This window comes from Leopardus geoffroyi, chromosome A3 (genome assembly GCF_018350155.1).
Source record: "Leopardus geoffroyi isolate Oge1 chromosome A3, O.geoffroyi_Oge1_pat1.0, whole genome shotgun sequence".
Lineage (NCBI taxonomy): Eukaryota > Metazoa > Chordata > Mammalia > Carnivora > Felidae > Leopardus > Leopardus geoffroyi.
Window position 1 is genome coordinate 10,010,217 of NC_059336.1, and position 13,919 is coordinate 10,024,135.

General features: G+C 50.4%; 1 protein-coding gene across 4 annotated transcripts in view; it reads left to right on the top strand.

Annotated features, from left to right (window-relative positions):
• ZFP64 (ZFP64 zinc finger protein) overlaps nt 1-13,919 on the top strand; it is a 93,013-nt gene that overhangs the window by 67,567 nt on the left and 11,527 nt on the right. For 3 of the 4 annotated variants that reach the window (XM_045444208.1, XM_045444206.1, XM_045444205.1), the window contains 2 exons: nt 11,151-11,297; nt 11,746-11,808. In XM_045444208.1, coding sequence (XP_045300164.1) covers nt 11,151-11,297; nt 11,746-11,808 — 210 coding nt within the window. Of the gene's footprint in view, nt 1-4,769; nt 4,930-11,150; nt 11,298-11,745; nt 11,809-13,919 lie in introns of those variants that run through there. The other variant, XM_045444209.1, reaches the window with a different exon arrangement.

Sequence of the window (13,919 nt, forward strand, 5' to 3'; positions counted from 1 at the left end):
ATGAAAAGGTGTCGCCCGGAAAAAAACCTCATTCTGCGTGTTTAAACTTAGCGATAGAATTTTCTAATCTGTTTAAACATTGTCCAAGCACAGTGGTTTGAAATCCATCTGTTAAAGACGTAGTGATGTGCCCTCTGTAGTTTAATTTGCAAAAGCCTCGGGTTTGATTATCAGGGAAGATGAAAATTTATGAGCTGGATGTCAAGAAAATAGTCAATTTGTATAACTGGTGAATGGAATTGGAGGAGAAGTATGATTTCTCATAGCCATTGAGTGATACCCTGCTTTTACGTAGATCTCTAATCTAGGAGTTATATTTTTTGTTTTCTTTTACATTTATTTTTTTTTTAATTTTTTTAACGTTTTATTTATTTTTGAGACAGGGAGAGACAGACCATGAACGGGGGAGGGTCTGAGAGAGAGGGAGACACAGAATCTGAAACAGGCTCCAGGTTCTGAGCAGTCGGCACAGAGCCCGACGCGGGGCTTGAACTCACGGACCGCGAGATCGTGACCTGAGCCGAAGTCGTCGGATGCTTAACCGACTGAGCCACCCAGGCGCCCCTACATTTATTTATTTTTGAGAGAGAGAGTAGAGGACAGTGTGAGTGGAGGAAGGGCAGAGAGAGAAGGAGACATAGAATCCCAAGCAGGCTCCAGGCTCTGAACTGTCAGCAAAGAGTCTGATGCGGAGCTCGAACCCAGAAACCGTGTCATCATAACCTGAGCCAAAGTCCCATGACCTGAGTGAACACGCTTAACCACATGAGCCACCCAGGAACCCCTCAATTTTTTTTTAATGTTTATTTATTTTTGATAGAGAGTCAGAGAGACAGAGACAGAGCGCTAGCCAGGGAGGGGCAGAGAGGGAGAGAGACGAGACACAGAATCTGAAGCAGGCTCCAGGCTCTGAGCTGTCAGCACAGAGCCTGACGTGGGGCTCGAACCCACGAACCGTGAGATCATGACCTGAGCCAAGACGCTTAACTGACTGAGCCACCCAGACACCTCAGTTTTGGGGGGTTTTTTGTGTGTTTTTTTTTGTTTTGGGTTTTTGTTTTTTGTTTTTTTTTTTTGTAGGCTCCATACCCAGCGTGGGGCTTGAACTCACCCCCCGGAGATCAAGATTTGAGTGGTCTACGAACTAAGCCAGCCAGGCGTGCCTCCATTTTTCTTTCAATTTTTCATTTAGACCCTTCAAGTCAAGCCATTAAAACCATACATGGTAATAAACTTAATTTACACAGTAACTTTGAATAGATGTGTTTAAAAAATCATAAAACGGTGCCTTCAAAAAAATGAAACAAATTTTATCAGTTGCTGTCATTACTTTTGTGAAAAACAATAATTTTGCCTTTGTTTTTTTTGTGTTGGAAACAATGCATGCAGGGAAAATGCAAATCAAGACCGCAGTGAAATATCATTGTATATTCACATGTCTGATAATACCGAGTATAGGAAAGGATGTGGCTCCACAGTATCTCTCTCTCCCTTTGCTGGCAAAAATGTAATCTGGTGCCAGCACTTTAGCATAATCTCTTAAAGGGTCACCTGCAATCCAAAAATGTGTACATTCACTTAAACTCTGACACTTTTTTTTTTAATGTTTATTTATTTCTGAGACAGAGCATGAGCAGGGAAGGGGCAGAGAGAGAGGGAGACACAATCTGAAGCAGGCTCCAGGCTCTAAGCTGTCAGCACACAGCCCGACGCGGGGCTCGAACTCACGAACTGTGAGATCATGACCTGAGCCGAAGTCGGACGCTTAACCGACTGAGCCACCCAGGCGCCCCTTTAAAAAAAATTTTTTTAACGTTTATTCATTTTTGAGAGACACAGAGACAGCGTGTGAATGGGTGAAGGGCAGAGAGAGAGAGGGAGACACAGAATCCGAAGCAGGATCCAGGCTCCGAGCCGTCAGCACAGAGCCCGACGCCGGGCTCGAACTCATGAACTGTGAGATCATGACCTGAGCCGAAGTCGGACGCTTAACCGACTGAGCCACCCAGGGGCCCCAAACTCTGACACTTTCTTAGAAGGGTCACAGATGATACCCACACGCTTCAGAAAGCCTGGGAAACAACCCAAGTGCCCACCACCAGGAGGGCAGATGAATAAACTGTGCTATTTTCACAGCAATGTGGATGCTTTTAGCAATATAATACGGGGGATTCCTAGAAAATTACATACGCTTTTTTAGTTCTTGAAAAAAACTAAAATTGTGGGGCGCCTGGGTGGCTCAGTCGGTTGAGCGACCGACTTCAACTCAGGTCATGATTTCACAGTTTGTGGGTTCGAGCCCCACGTCGGGCTCTGTGCTGACACCTCTGAGCCTGGAGCCTGCTTCAGATTCTGTGACTCCCCCTCTCTCTACCCCTCCCCTGCCTACACTCTGTCTCTCAATAATAAATAAACGTTAAAAAAATTTTTTTTAATTAAAATTGTGTCTTTTAAGATTACATGCACGTGCAAAAGAACTTACTGAAAAGAAAGCAAAGGAATGAAGTGTATGGGGTTTAGGTTGACAGCCGTGAAATTGGAGGAGGGGGCCATAGGAGAGACTCTACCTAACACTGATGCTCCCAGCTTTGGGCTCCCTAGTATCTCTTATATCCTAATAAGCGAGGGACCAAACAAGCCACTGTTCAAGCCAGCAATGACCAGTAATGACTAGGTGTCACGTACCAAGGATTAATCCAATCCTGGGCACCTGAGCTGATGAAATGCCATATAAATATCAAATACAAACACATACACACCACAGGCAGTATAAACGGGGTACCAGCGACCTCCCATCCTTCTGGCTGGGGGCACTTCTCCAGAGGCAACACCACTGACCCCAGTTTATCCAGTATCCTCTTGAGACGTTCCACCAGACAGAATAAAAGTAAGCACATAATAGGTTTTCAAATGGCTTCATGTGTATGTGTAACTACACGCACATCCCAAAGAAAAGTTTAAAGGTTGGGGCACCAGGGTGGCTCAGTCGGTTGGGCATCCGACTGGGACTCAGGTCATGATCTCGCAGTTTGTGGGTTCAAGCCCCCGCCTCAGGCTCTGTGCTGGCAGCTCGGAGGCCGGAGCCTGCTTCGGATTCTGTGTGTGTCTCTCTCTCCGCCCCTCCCCTGCTCATGCTGTCTCTCTCTGTCTCAAAAATAAACGTGAACATTAAAGAAAGAAAGAAAAGTTTAAAGGTTAAAAAAAATTGGCTCTATAACTTAATCCTGGGGCACCTGGCTGGCTCAGTCCATAGAGCACTCGAGTCTTGATCTCTGGGGGGTGAGTTCAAGCCCCACGTTGGGGGTAGGGATTGCTTTTTTTTTTTTTTAAGTCATAAATAAGTAATTTAACCTTGAGTGACCTCAGCTGGCATTACACAACCATCCCTAAAGTCAATTCAGAACTTGAAAATCAGCGGGAAGTTGGAGAACAGCTCAGTTTTTGAGAAAAGTAAAAATGCTCATCCCGCAGGCCCTACCCCACGATTTGCTAACGGTAACCCCAAGGAGACGAGTAGTACAGGCGGCTGCCGAACCCCACGGGGCCCGCCCTAGCCACAAAGTAAACTTTCACCATCCTGGCTGTTAGAAACGCAGATCCTTAGGCCCCCGTCCCCACGGATTCAGAGCCGAGCCCGGGTCCTTTCTAACGAGGGCCCTCTCGTGATTCGCAGGTTTGGACAAGCTTAGGGTACAGCCCCGCCTTGAGCAACTCCCCAATTTGTAGAAAGTAAACACCTGAGCGGTGTAGGTGGCTCTCTTGCTCCCCGTGTTAACCTGATGGAAGGACGGGTCCCCCTCGGGTCTCATCAAGGTCCCAGCCAGTCTGAGCTTGAACGCCAATTAGCTCAACACCTCCCCTCCCCAGACCACGCCTCAGTCACCTGCTAGGCAGGCCCACTCCCCTGCTGGCCCCGAGGCTTCTCGCGTGTGGTCCTAGACCTGGGGCGCCATAGTCACCGGACGAGGGACGGGGTTTGGGGGCGCCGTATAGAAATACAGATTACCGGGCTCCGCCGCCTGAAGCCAAAACTTTCCGAAATCTGCATTTTTAATAAGCTCCTCCATAAAGTGGTTCATCTGCCGTTGGAGACTCTCTGGCCTCATTTAAATTTTAAATGCGAATATGCTGGAGGTCGTGCTTCTCAGCCTTGGCTGCACGTCAGAATAACCTGGGGAGCTTAAGAAAAAATATATATATATATGTACACTAATGCCCAGGCTTCAGCCCAGACCAATTAAGTCAGAATCTAAGAGCACGGCCGGTGCAGCCGCAGCGGCAGTGGTACCACCTGGGAGCTCGTTAGAAATACCGAAGCTCAGGCCCCACCCCAGACCCACTGAGTCAGAATCTGCATTTTAACGAGATCCCCAGTGATTCGTGCGCGCAGGAAAGTTGGAGGAGAGCTGTGCTTCTGAAATTTTAATGGGCAAGCGAATCACCTGGGGATCTCGTTAAAATGCAGACACGGTCTCTGCAACTTTAATGTGCATGCGAATCACCTGGGGAGCTTGTTAAAATGCAGATTCTGATTCGGCGGGTCTGGGGTGGAGCCCGAGAGTCTGCATTTCTAACGAGCTCTCGGGTGGTGTGGGCTGCAGCGGCGCGGCCCGCGCTTCCCCGGGACCCCCCGAGGCCTTGGCGCCGGGCCAATCAGCCGTCAGGGTTCTTGATAAATCGCCCTGCTCGGCCGAGGCGCAAAATTGCCGGGACATGCGCGCTCCGGTCGCGGGGTTGGGGGGAAATTTCCGAACTCCGGGAAGCGGTCGTGGGAGAGGCGGGCCACTGGCGTGCGCGGCGCCGGGGGCCGCGATCCGCTCGCCATGTCGCGGCGCAAACAGGCCAAGCCCCAGCACCTGAACTCGGAGGAGCCGCGGCCCGCGCGCCCGGGGGTCGCCGACGCTGCCCCCGAGGGGGTGGGGCTGTCGGGTGAGTAGCGCTGCGGGCGCCCCGCCCGGGGGTTGCGGGCGGTTGTTCGGACGGTCCCGGGACCCGCGTGGGTGCGAGGCCTCGGGCGGGGAAGGGCGGCTGAGGCCCCCGAGCCTAGCGCGGCGGCTCAGCCCTCGGCGCCCCCGCCGCGCGCCTTTGTAAATTACACCTCCTTGTGAATTCTCTCTCCCGGGGCGAACTACGCCGCGCCCCGCGAGCGCTAGCGAATCGCGAATCTTCTCTCCAAGGCGCTGGGCGGGCGCCCCGAGACCCTGTCCGAGGCTGTCTTCGGGGTGCGCCGGTGCCCGGGTCCTGGACCTGCTTCTTTGGCGCTGGTCCGGGGCGGGGCGCCTGGAAGGTGAGTCTTCTGAGTGCAGCGTCCCGAGCCCAGGGGGATTTCCGAAAGACGTCTGAGTTTCCGCAGCACCCCGGAGCTAGGGCCCGGGGTGGGGGACGGGACACAGCAACGAACGAGCAAAACTCCCGCTCTTGCTCGAGTTTAGGGCCGAGTGGGGTCGGGAAAGATGGGACTCGAGATAGAGCGGTGAGGCGTAAGGTGCGTTAGGGGTGAGCGCCGGCTGCAAACCTGAAGCAGGGGAGGAGGTATTTCACATGGTCCGGGGAGGGCCTCCCCGAGGTGGGCATCGTCAAAGGGTGTGGGGGAGAGGCGTGGAGGTGGCTGGGGGAAGAGGAACCAGGTAGGAGGAACGGCCAGTGGGGGCCGCGGGGGGAGTCCTTGAGGTTGCAGCCTGGGGTGGGGGAGGGGGGAGGGGGGCGGGTCCAGTAAGGACTTCACCTTTTACTCTAAGCGAGGCCCTGGAGGGAGGGGTGTGTTGAGCAGAGCAGCGCCACGGTAGGACTTAGCGGGCCGAGCCAGCTGCAGAGTGGCTGGAGGGGCTCGGAGCGAAGCTACGAGGCCCCCCGACTACCCTAAGCCCTCAGGGCCTTATGGTTCGTGGAGCCTCGGCTTGTGGAGAGCTTTGCTAACTCGCTAAATTCCTGCGTCCACCCTTGGGCACCGCCCCCATTGGAATCTCTGGGGTGAGGCGGGGCTGGGGAATCTGCATTTCTAAAGCGCTTCCGTTCTGATAATCTCGGACTCGGATTAAGGTAATGTAAATTCTCACTCGATCGCCTCTCCCTGCCCTTCTCCCGCAGTTCGTTGAGAAAATCTCCTTAGTCCCAAACGAACTTTCTTCTCTCCCTCTCTCTCCACTTTCTCGGCCCAGGAAGGGAGCAAGGGACCTCGGGTCAGACGTCCAGCAGTGCATATCGTTCTGGTGTGGGCTTTGAGAACCACGTATCCAAGGAGGTGGAGGAGGGGAGAAATTTAAGGAAACTACTCTTCAAATGATAGTATCTAAAACTGAAGTTTGGCTGGATGGTATTCCCATTAACCAAAACTCCCTAACTACCTTTGTGCCCAAGGACCGTGATGGACCCAGGTTGCCACTGGGGGGGGGGGGGGGGAGCAGGCCCCCTGCTGATCTTCTAAAAGAAGAACTGGGGGGTGTTGAATCTTTTGGGGGAAGCCATTATAAAAGAGCATAACCCGAGTGACCCCTGGCTGTTGGTCAGTGCCATGGGCCTCTTTTCTTGAGTATAGTGTAGAGACCCTCCTCTGTTTAAAAGGCTTGTGGTGGTCTGTACCGTGCAGTACTTGGGGTGCCCCTGTGGGAGCAGGGCATAATCAGAACTAAACACTAGCCACCGCTGCGGAGACAAAAAACCTTCCGACTGATGCGGATTTTCCCCTGCATCTTAGGTCTGTCGAGCTGAACAAAAGGCCCACCTCCTTTTTGAGGTTTGTGGAGGTCTTACTTTGCCTTAAGGTTAACTGGCAAATGGGTTTGCAACTCAGATAGGCTTTGGAAGAACAAAAATACAGCAGGTCACCTGGTAGACTTCAGTGGTGACCAGTTTAAAACAAACAAACAAACAGAAAAAAGCCCCGAGAGTAACCTTCTAAAAGGAACGGCAGTTTTTCCTAGGGCTAAAGGGCCCGCTGTGCTAAACGGGGTCCTGTCAAACGTGGCCCACTCCCACTTTGAGATGAGAAGGGACTCTGTCCCAGCTGCACGGTGCTCAGGAGAATGTGGGCTTCGAGCTTTCACTGGCTTCCTGGATGTTTAAAAGAGAAGGAAGTCCCTTTGGGGGGCCCTTCCATGCCACTCCACATTTTACCTGGATGCCCCTTTCTACCATTGGACAGTTTTTTGTTTTTTTTTTTAATTTTTTTTTTCAACGTTTATTTATTTTTGGGACAGAGAGAGACAGAGCATGAACGGGGGAGGGGCAGAGAGAGAGGGAGACACAGAATCGGAAACAGGGTCCAGGCTCTGAGCCGTCAGCCCAGAGCCTGATGCGGGGCTCGAACTCACGGACCGTGAGATCGTGACCTGGCTGAAGTCGGACGCTTAACCGACTGCGCCACCCAGGCGCCCCTACCATTGGACAGTTTTGTTACCACTTTCACCCCTCAGTCTCTTCAGCCTGTTGCCACACCTTCATGGCACGATGTGTCTCCCTCCCGTGGAGAATCGTGGCTCACATGCATACACGTCAATAAAAACCATAATGATGATTTAATGACTTATGTAACAGGTCCTTTTATATATACTAAGACTTAACCTTCACCTAAACCTACGAAATCAGAGCTGTGATCCCCATTTTAGATACGGAAATTGAGGAATAGGGAAGCGGAGCAACTTCTCAGGGGCCACAAGGCTAATCAATGATAGAACCAAAATTTGAAACTTTGCAGCTGGCTTCGCGATCAGTTCCCGAAACTATGGCGCCTTACGATCTCTCACGTAGATTTCACTTTTCAATCTTCCTTGGTATCTGGGGGATTAAAAACCCTCCAGAATTTGACTATTGTCTTTAATATGCATTGCTAGAGTGCAAGGTTTGGGGTTTGCTTCCAGGGCACATAGTGATGGGTTTCAGATCCGGCAGGTGTGGGTTCTGATCAGTTGGAAGACTTCTAGCCCCCTGGGCTTCAGCATCTCCTCTGAGCCAGCCCCTCAGGGCTTGCAAAAGTGTGGTTGCCAGGGGTGCCTGTGTGGCTCAGCCTGTTAAACATCCAACTCTTGACTTAAGCTCAGGCCATGATCTCCATTTGTGAGTCCCATCTCTACAGAGCCCTGGCTCTGTGCTGACAGCGTGGAGCCGCCTTCTGATTAGGTCTATCTCTCTGCCCCTCCCGTGCATGGGCGCGTGTGTCCTTTCTCAAAAGTAAACATTTAGGGGCACCTGGGTGGCTCAGTCGGTTAAGCGTCCAGTTTCGGCTCAGGTCATGATCTCACGGTCCGTGAGTTCGAGCCCCACGTCGGGCTCTGTGCTGACAGCTCAGAGCCTAGAGCCTGCTTCAGATTCTGTGTCTCCCTTTCTCTCTGACCCTCCCCCATTCATGCTCTGTCTCTCTCTGTCTCAAAAATAAAACATTAAAAAAAATAAACATTTAAAGTGTGGTTGGCAGATCAGCATCAGCTGGGAACTTGTTAGATAACGAAAAATCACCAGCTCTACTCCAGATCCACTGAATCAGGAACTCTAAAGATGAAGCCCAAGCCACCTGTGACTTAATAAGCCCTCCAGGTAATCCTGGAGCACTTAAGAAGCTTGGCATTGTCTTGGCATTGGGCTCCTATTTAATGTGCACAGGAATCACCTGGGGATCTTGTTAAGGGGCAGATTGATTCTGTTGGTCTGGGACCTGAGGTTCTGCTTCTCTAACAAGCTTCCAAGTTACGCTGATAAGTAGAAGCTCTGGGACCACCCTTCAAGTAGCAAGGGCTTAGAGTATATGCCGTAATCACTGGGGCCTGTTTTAGAAGTATGGGTTCCGGGATGCCAGGGTGGCGGTTGGTGGATTATCCAGCTCTTGATTTCGGCTCAAGTCCTGATCTCACGCTTGTCTTGGGAGACCGTGCCTGGTGTCAGGCTCTGTGCTGATAGCGTGGAGCCTACTTGGGGTTCTCACTCCCTGTCCCTCCGCCGCCCTCACTTGATCTTTCTCTCCTCTCTCAAACTTAATTTTTTTTTTTTTTTTTTGGTTCCTGGGATCTGCCCTTAACCCCAACCCTTAGTTATCTGCGATGAGCACTGGGAAGGTACATTTAAAACCTACAACTCCTTGGGGCGCCTGGGTGGCTCAGTCGGTTAAGTGTCCAGCTTTGGCTCAGGTCATGATCTCCTGGTTCATGAGTCCGAGCCCCACATTGGCCACTGTGCTGACAGCTTAGAGCCTGGAGCCTGCTTTGAATTCTGTGGCTCCCTCTCTCTCTACTCCTCCCCTGCTCATGCTCTCTTTCTCTGCTTCAAAAATAAAAACATTAGAACCTTCAACTCCTGGGGCGACTGAGTGACTCGGTCCATGAAGCAACCGATCCTTGATGTAGGCTCAGGTTATGATCTCCTAGTTTGTGGAATTGACCCCCTGCATCAGGGTCTGTGCTGACAGCACGGAGCCTGCTTGGGATCCCCCCACCCCCACCCCATCTCTCTGCCCCAACCCTGGCTCATGCTCTCTTTCAAAATGTTTTAAAAATAAATAAAACCCACGATGCAGGTGATCCTGACACAGGTGTGGGGGCTCTCCTGTACATCGTAGGATGGTTTCAACATCCCTGGCCTGTACTCCCTAGATGCCACTATCCCTTATGTGTGTGCACATCTGACAGTCAAATGTCCCCAAGCATTGCCAGATGTCCGCTGGGGGCAAAATGACCCTCCGTTGAGAGCCACAGGATTAGGTCACTTGTTCACATCCTGTTAAGGGGCTCTGAGCACCACCCTATTCAGATGTGACCTCTGCAGGCCTTGATTCCTGAATAGTGTATATATGGCACCAGCTGGGTCACGTACTGAGAGCTTACATTGTGCATTTCTTAACCCTACAACTCCGACAGGTCAATGATCCCTTCTGCAAGGGTAAACTGAGGCTCAGAAAGGTGAAGTTTCGGTTAGCAAGTTGCTGAGCAAGCCCTGTACGGGAGTTGATGTCCTTCCCAGTGTGCTCAACGGCCTCTCCTGGTAAGAGGTTCGCCTTGACAAATCTCTCCCGGAGAATGGAATCCACCTTGTATCCCAGGAGCGAAAGAGTCCCAGTTCTTGGCCTCTAATTCCTACAGGAGTCAAGGCATATATATTTTAAGACCGCAGACCTTGACAGCTTTTGTTTTCCCTTGGGTTTAAATCTATTTGGAGAGAAATCACTTTACCTTTTAGGAATACTTGGTCCTTGTGACAAATTCTTAAACCTCCCCGTTAGCTCAAACCACATGAAACTCTGGGACCATTTTGGCCCACAAAAATGTCCGTTTGGCGTGATTGTGCCATCCTCGCAAAAGGATACCGTGAACTTCGACGTACCTGGTGCTGGGCTTCAAAGACGACAGCGTGGCCAGTCTGGTTTCCTCTGTCCCACTATTCCCCTGCCCTGGATTACTTTGAAATGAATCTGATACCTAGGCCTTGTAAGTATCTGTCCCTAAATGATGAGAATGCTCTCAAAACTGATTTCATCTTTGCAATCTGAAGGGATTTTTTTTTTTCTTATCGAGCTTTGAGTGTTGATGTTTCTCGTGGTCTTGACTGGCTCTTAAAGTGTGTACAAATCAAGATTCAGAGAAACTCCTGATCGCAGAAATCATCTCAAGCCTTTGACTCTGGTTCCTCCCTGCCCCCCATCTTTAAGCGAGGTGTTGAAACCATGGTCTTTGTGTAGGAGTTCCGTGGTGCTGGAAGTGTGGTCTGTGACCTACTGAATGGAGACCAAGCAAATTCAGAAATTGAGAAAGCTTTTAAAAATAGCTTGATGTGTTCAAGGCACCCAGCTTTCCTCTCAAATAACATTTGGCCTTTTTGGTCCTATTTCACTTGTAATTTGTGTTACAACTTATAAAAAATGTCCACGTGTGATCAGAAAACGTCTGCAAACTAAGTTTTCCCTAGGTCATTTGAGAAGCACTGTTGCAAATTTTGCCTCCTGGATCTTGCCAGTTGCCTGTCATGTTACCATTTCCCTTGTCCCCTGTGTTTCCTGGAAGTTGGTAGTTCAAGAAAGGACTTCTATAAGGCCAGAGCATACTTGGCTTTGTTTTTAATGCGTCGTCTTTTTTTTCCCCCCCAAGGCTGTTCTAGCCTAAGACGCACCATGGTGGTTCCATTTGAGAAAGTAACGCTTTTTTTTTTTTCTTTTTTTGTCTCCATTTCAGCTTCAGAATTAGATAATGACCCCAAACCAACTTGTCCCGCCGTGGATGGCGGTGATGCTCAGAAAATCCCTGCCATGGCCCTTGCCCCAGAGTCGAAGGACCAAACCGTGATGCTTGGAGAAAGGACCTTCAACTGTTGCTATCCAGGTGAACCCCAACGTGCCGCGTGGAGCCCCTTCTCTGTACCGGGTGCTGGCGGACGAGCTCTGCCTCACTTTACCCGCTGAGCCCCTGTGTTGTGTTCCCACATGGTCCTGGCACACAGGAGCGTTCTGTGTGTTCTAAGTATCCTGTATGGCATCTGAGCTCAGTGTGACTTCCCAGAACTTCAGATTTCTGGTAGCTTCCTTTTGGAGCTTTATTTATTTATGTATTTATTTTAGTGAACTTTTTTTTGTCAAAAACTTTTTAATGTTTATTTCTGAGAGACAGAGCACGAGCGGGGGAGGTGTAGAGAATCTGAAACAGGCTCTAGGCTCGAACCCACAGACTGAGATGATGACCTGAGCCGAAGTCCGATGCTCAGCTGACTGAGCCACCCAGACCTGCCCAGCTTCTTTTTTAAGAAAAGCTGTTTGTTTTTTTCCCCTCCTAGGTTGCCACTTCAAAACTGTTCATGGCATGAAAGATCTGGACCGCCATCTGAGAATCCACACAGGTATCCGTTTGTTTGTTCAAAGCTTGAAGGTTTAAAAAAAAAAAAAAAAAGGATATGAATTTAAGTGTTGGTGTAGAATGTGGTAAGCAGGCCAGGAAGAGTCGATGCCTCGTGAAGTGGTCTGGTGGGGTGGGCTGTGACCTCAAAGGTCAGAAGCTAGGGGAAAAGTGCCGGGAAACCTGTTCCAGGAGATTGGATCAAGGCTGTTCGTGAAGGGCTTTCCTGAAGATTCTTAAAGTATGAAAGATGGCTCCGTAACCAGACGAGACCAGGAACATTCCAGCAGAGGGAGCAGCAGGGGCGGGGGCTTAGAAGGCACAAAATGAGTGGAGGGAAGGCTCCGCGGAGGCCCTATGGCCCTAGTAAATGTCAGATGAGCATAATGAGGTTGCTTCGTAAAGGTTCCTTCTTGAGAGCAGCCAGCTGCTGAGAATACACAGAAAATGGGCTGGAGTAGAGGAGTTTCCATGATCTACAATTGGGGTCTGTACACTGTGGGCCAGATCTAACCTGTGCAGCTCATTTGTCGTCTGTGGCTGCTTTGGCCCCACGGTGGGCATTGAGTAGTCACTAGAAAGACTGTGGTGCACAGATGTCTAAGATATTTACTATCCAGCTCTTTACAAAAACTTTGCCCACCGTTGGTCTCGGGTCCTAGTCCGTGGGAGTTAAGGTATTGGTCTGTGGGGCGCCTGGCTGGCTCCTTTGGAAGAGCATGTGACTCTTGATCTTGGGGTTGTGAGCTCAACCCCAAATTAGGTGTAGAAAGGACTAAGAATAAAAATAAATTTAAAAAAATTACTGGTCTTTTGGCTCTTACAGAAACTGAAGTGGCTTAAACATGATCCACTTTCTCTCGAGTACGACTTAAGAAGGGAATACTCCCCAGCTGGTAGAATAGCCCTGTCATCCTTAATATAGAGCTTCATCTCCAAGGCAACTGCTCTCCCACTCCCGGCTCAGTTAACCACTGGGAAGCAGAAGTAGGGGAGGGGCTTAAAGCATCCCTCCCTCAGGCCATGTCCTGCCCCACCCCCAAGCAGAATCCCTGATGACTCCTGGGATGGAAGCAGAACTTGGTCATGGCCACATCCAGCATCAAGGAGGGCTGGGAAGTCCTTTCCAGAAGGACAGCCTCCTGCCCAGCTGAACTTGGGAGCTCCAATAGGCAGGCTGCTTTCTGGGCGATGAGTCCTCTCTGCCAGAAGTGGGCATTGTGCAGTGCAAACGAGAATGAAGGCTCCTCCTCACCAGGGAAGGGTAGGTCCTGAAAGGGGGAAAGGGGTATGCTGCAAGCACGAGGGCAACAAGAACCTGGAACAGTGCCAGGGTGGACCGAGAAAGCTGCCAGAGACTAGACTAATAATCTATTGGAAAAATACAGAGCGTGTTGGGGATACAGGAAGTAGGTAAGGCCCTGTCCTTGGGGTTCAGAGTCTGTGATCTATCCAGAAGGGGGAGTGGACAGATGGCTTCCCTATTGGATGATTAGGCTATTTGTGTCCAATGCAGATGTTCTAGTTGTCTGAATCTCTTCACCAGTGGCAAAATAGCAGAGGGGTCTGGGCGCTCACAGCGTCTCTCCCTCAGGGCATGACCCCGAAGGTAGTATCCCTCATGATTCATGGAATAGTGAGAGCCAGCTAATGGTGGCTTTAAAACCAAGGTATTTCTATCCTGTGACCATCCAAATTAGGTATGGTGGACAACCCCCATGGTTCCGGGGAGTCAGGCTCTTCTGTTGTCCCTTTGACACCCCAAGGATGTAGCTCACCTAGGCATGGGCTGAGGAGGCTTCCTGCCCCTTCGAGGTACATCCTGGAAGCTACATGTCACCTGGGTTCGTGTCTGATGGGCCAAAACTTCATCATATGGCTACTTTTAGCGGTGGAAGTGGAGGCTGACAAAGACTTTGGCCAGCTTATAAAAGGTTGTTTACAAAAAACCCAGAACTGATACATGCGCCAGATGGCATCCCCGACAGATCTGAGAGGCAGGGGTGGTGACGTGTGCAGGTGATCATTTAAGGCTTCAGCTGGACCTTTGCCAAATGGATAGAACAGTGGTTCTCAAAGCACTGTTTAGAGCTGCTTTTACATCTAAAAATCGAA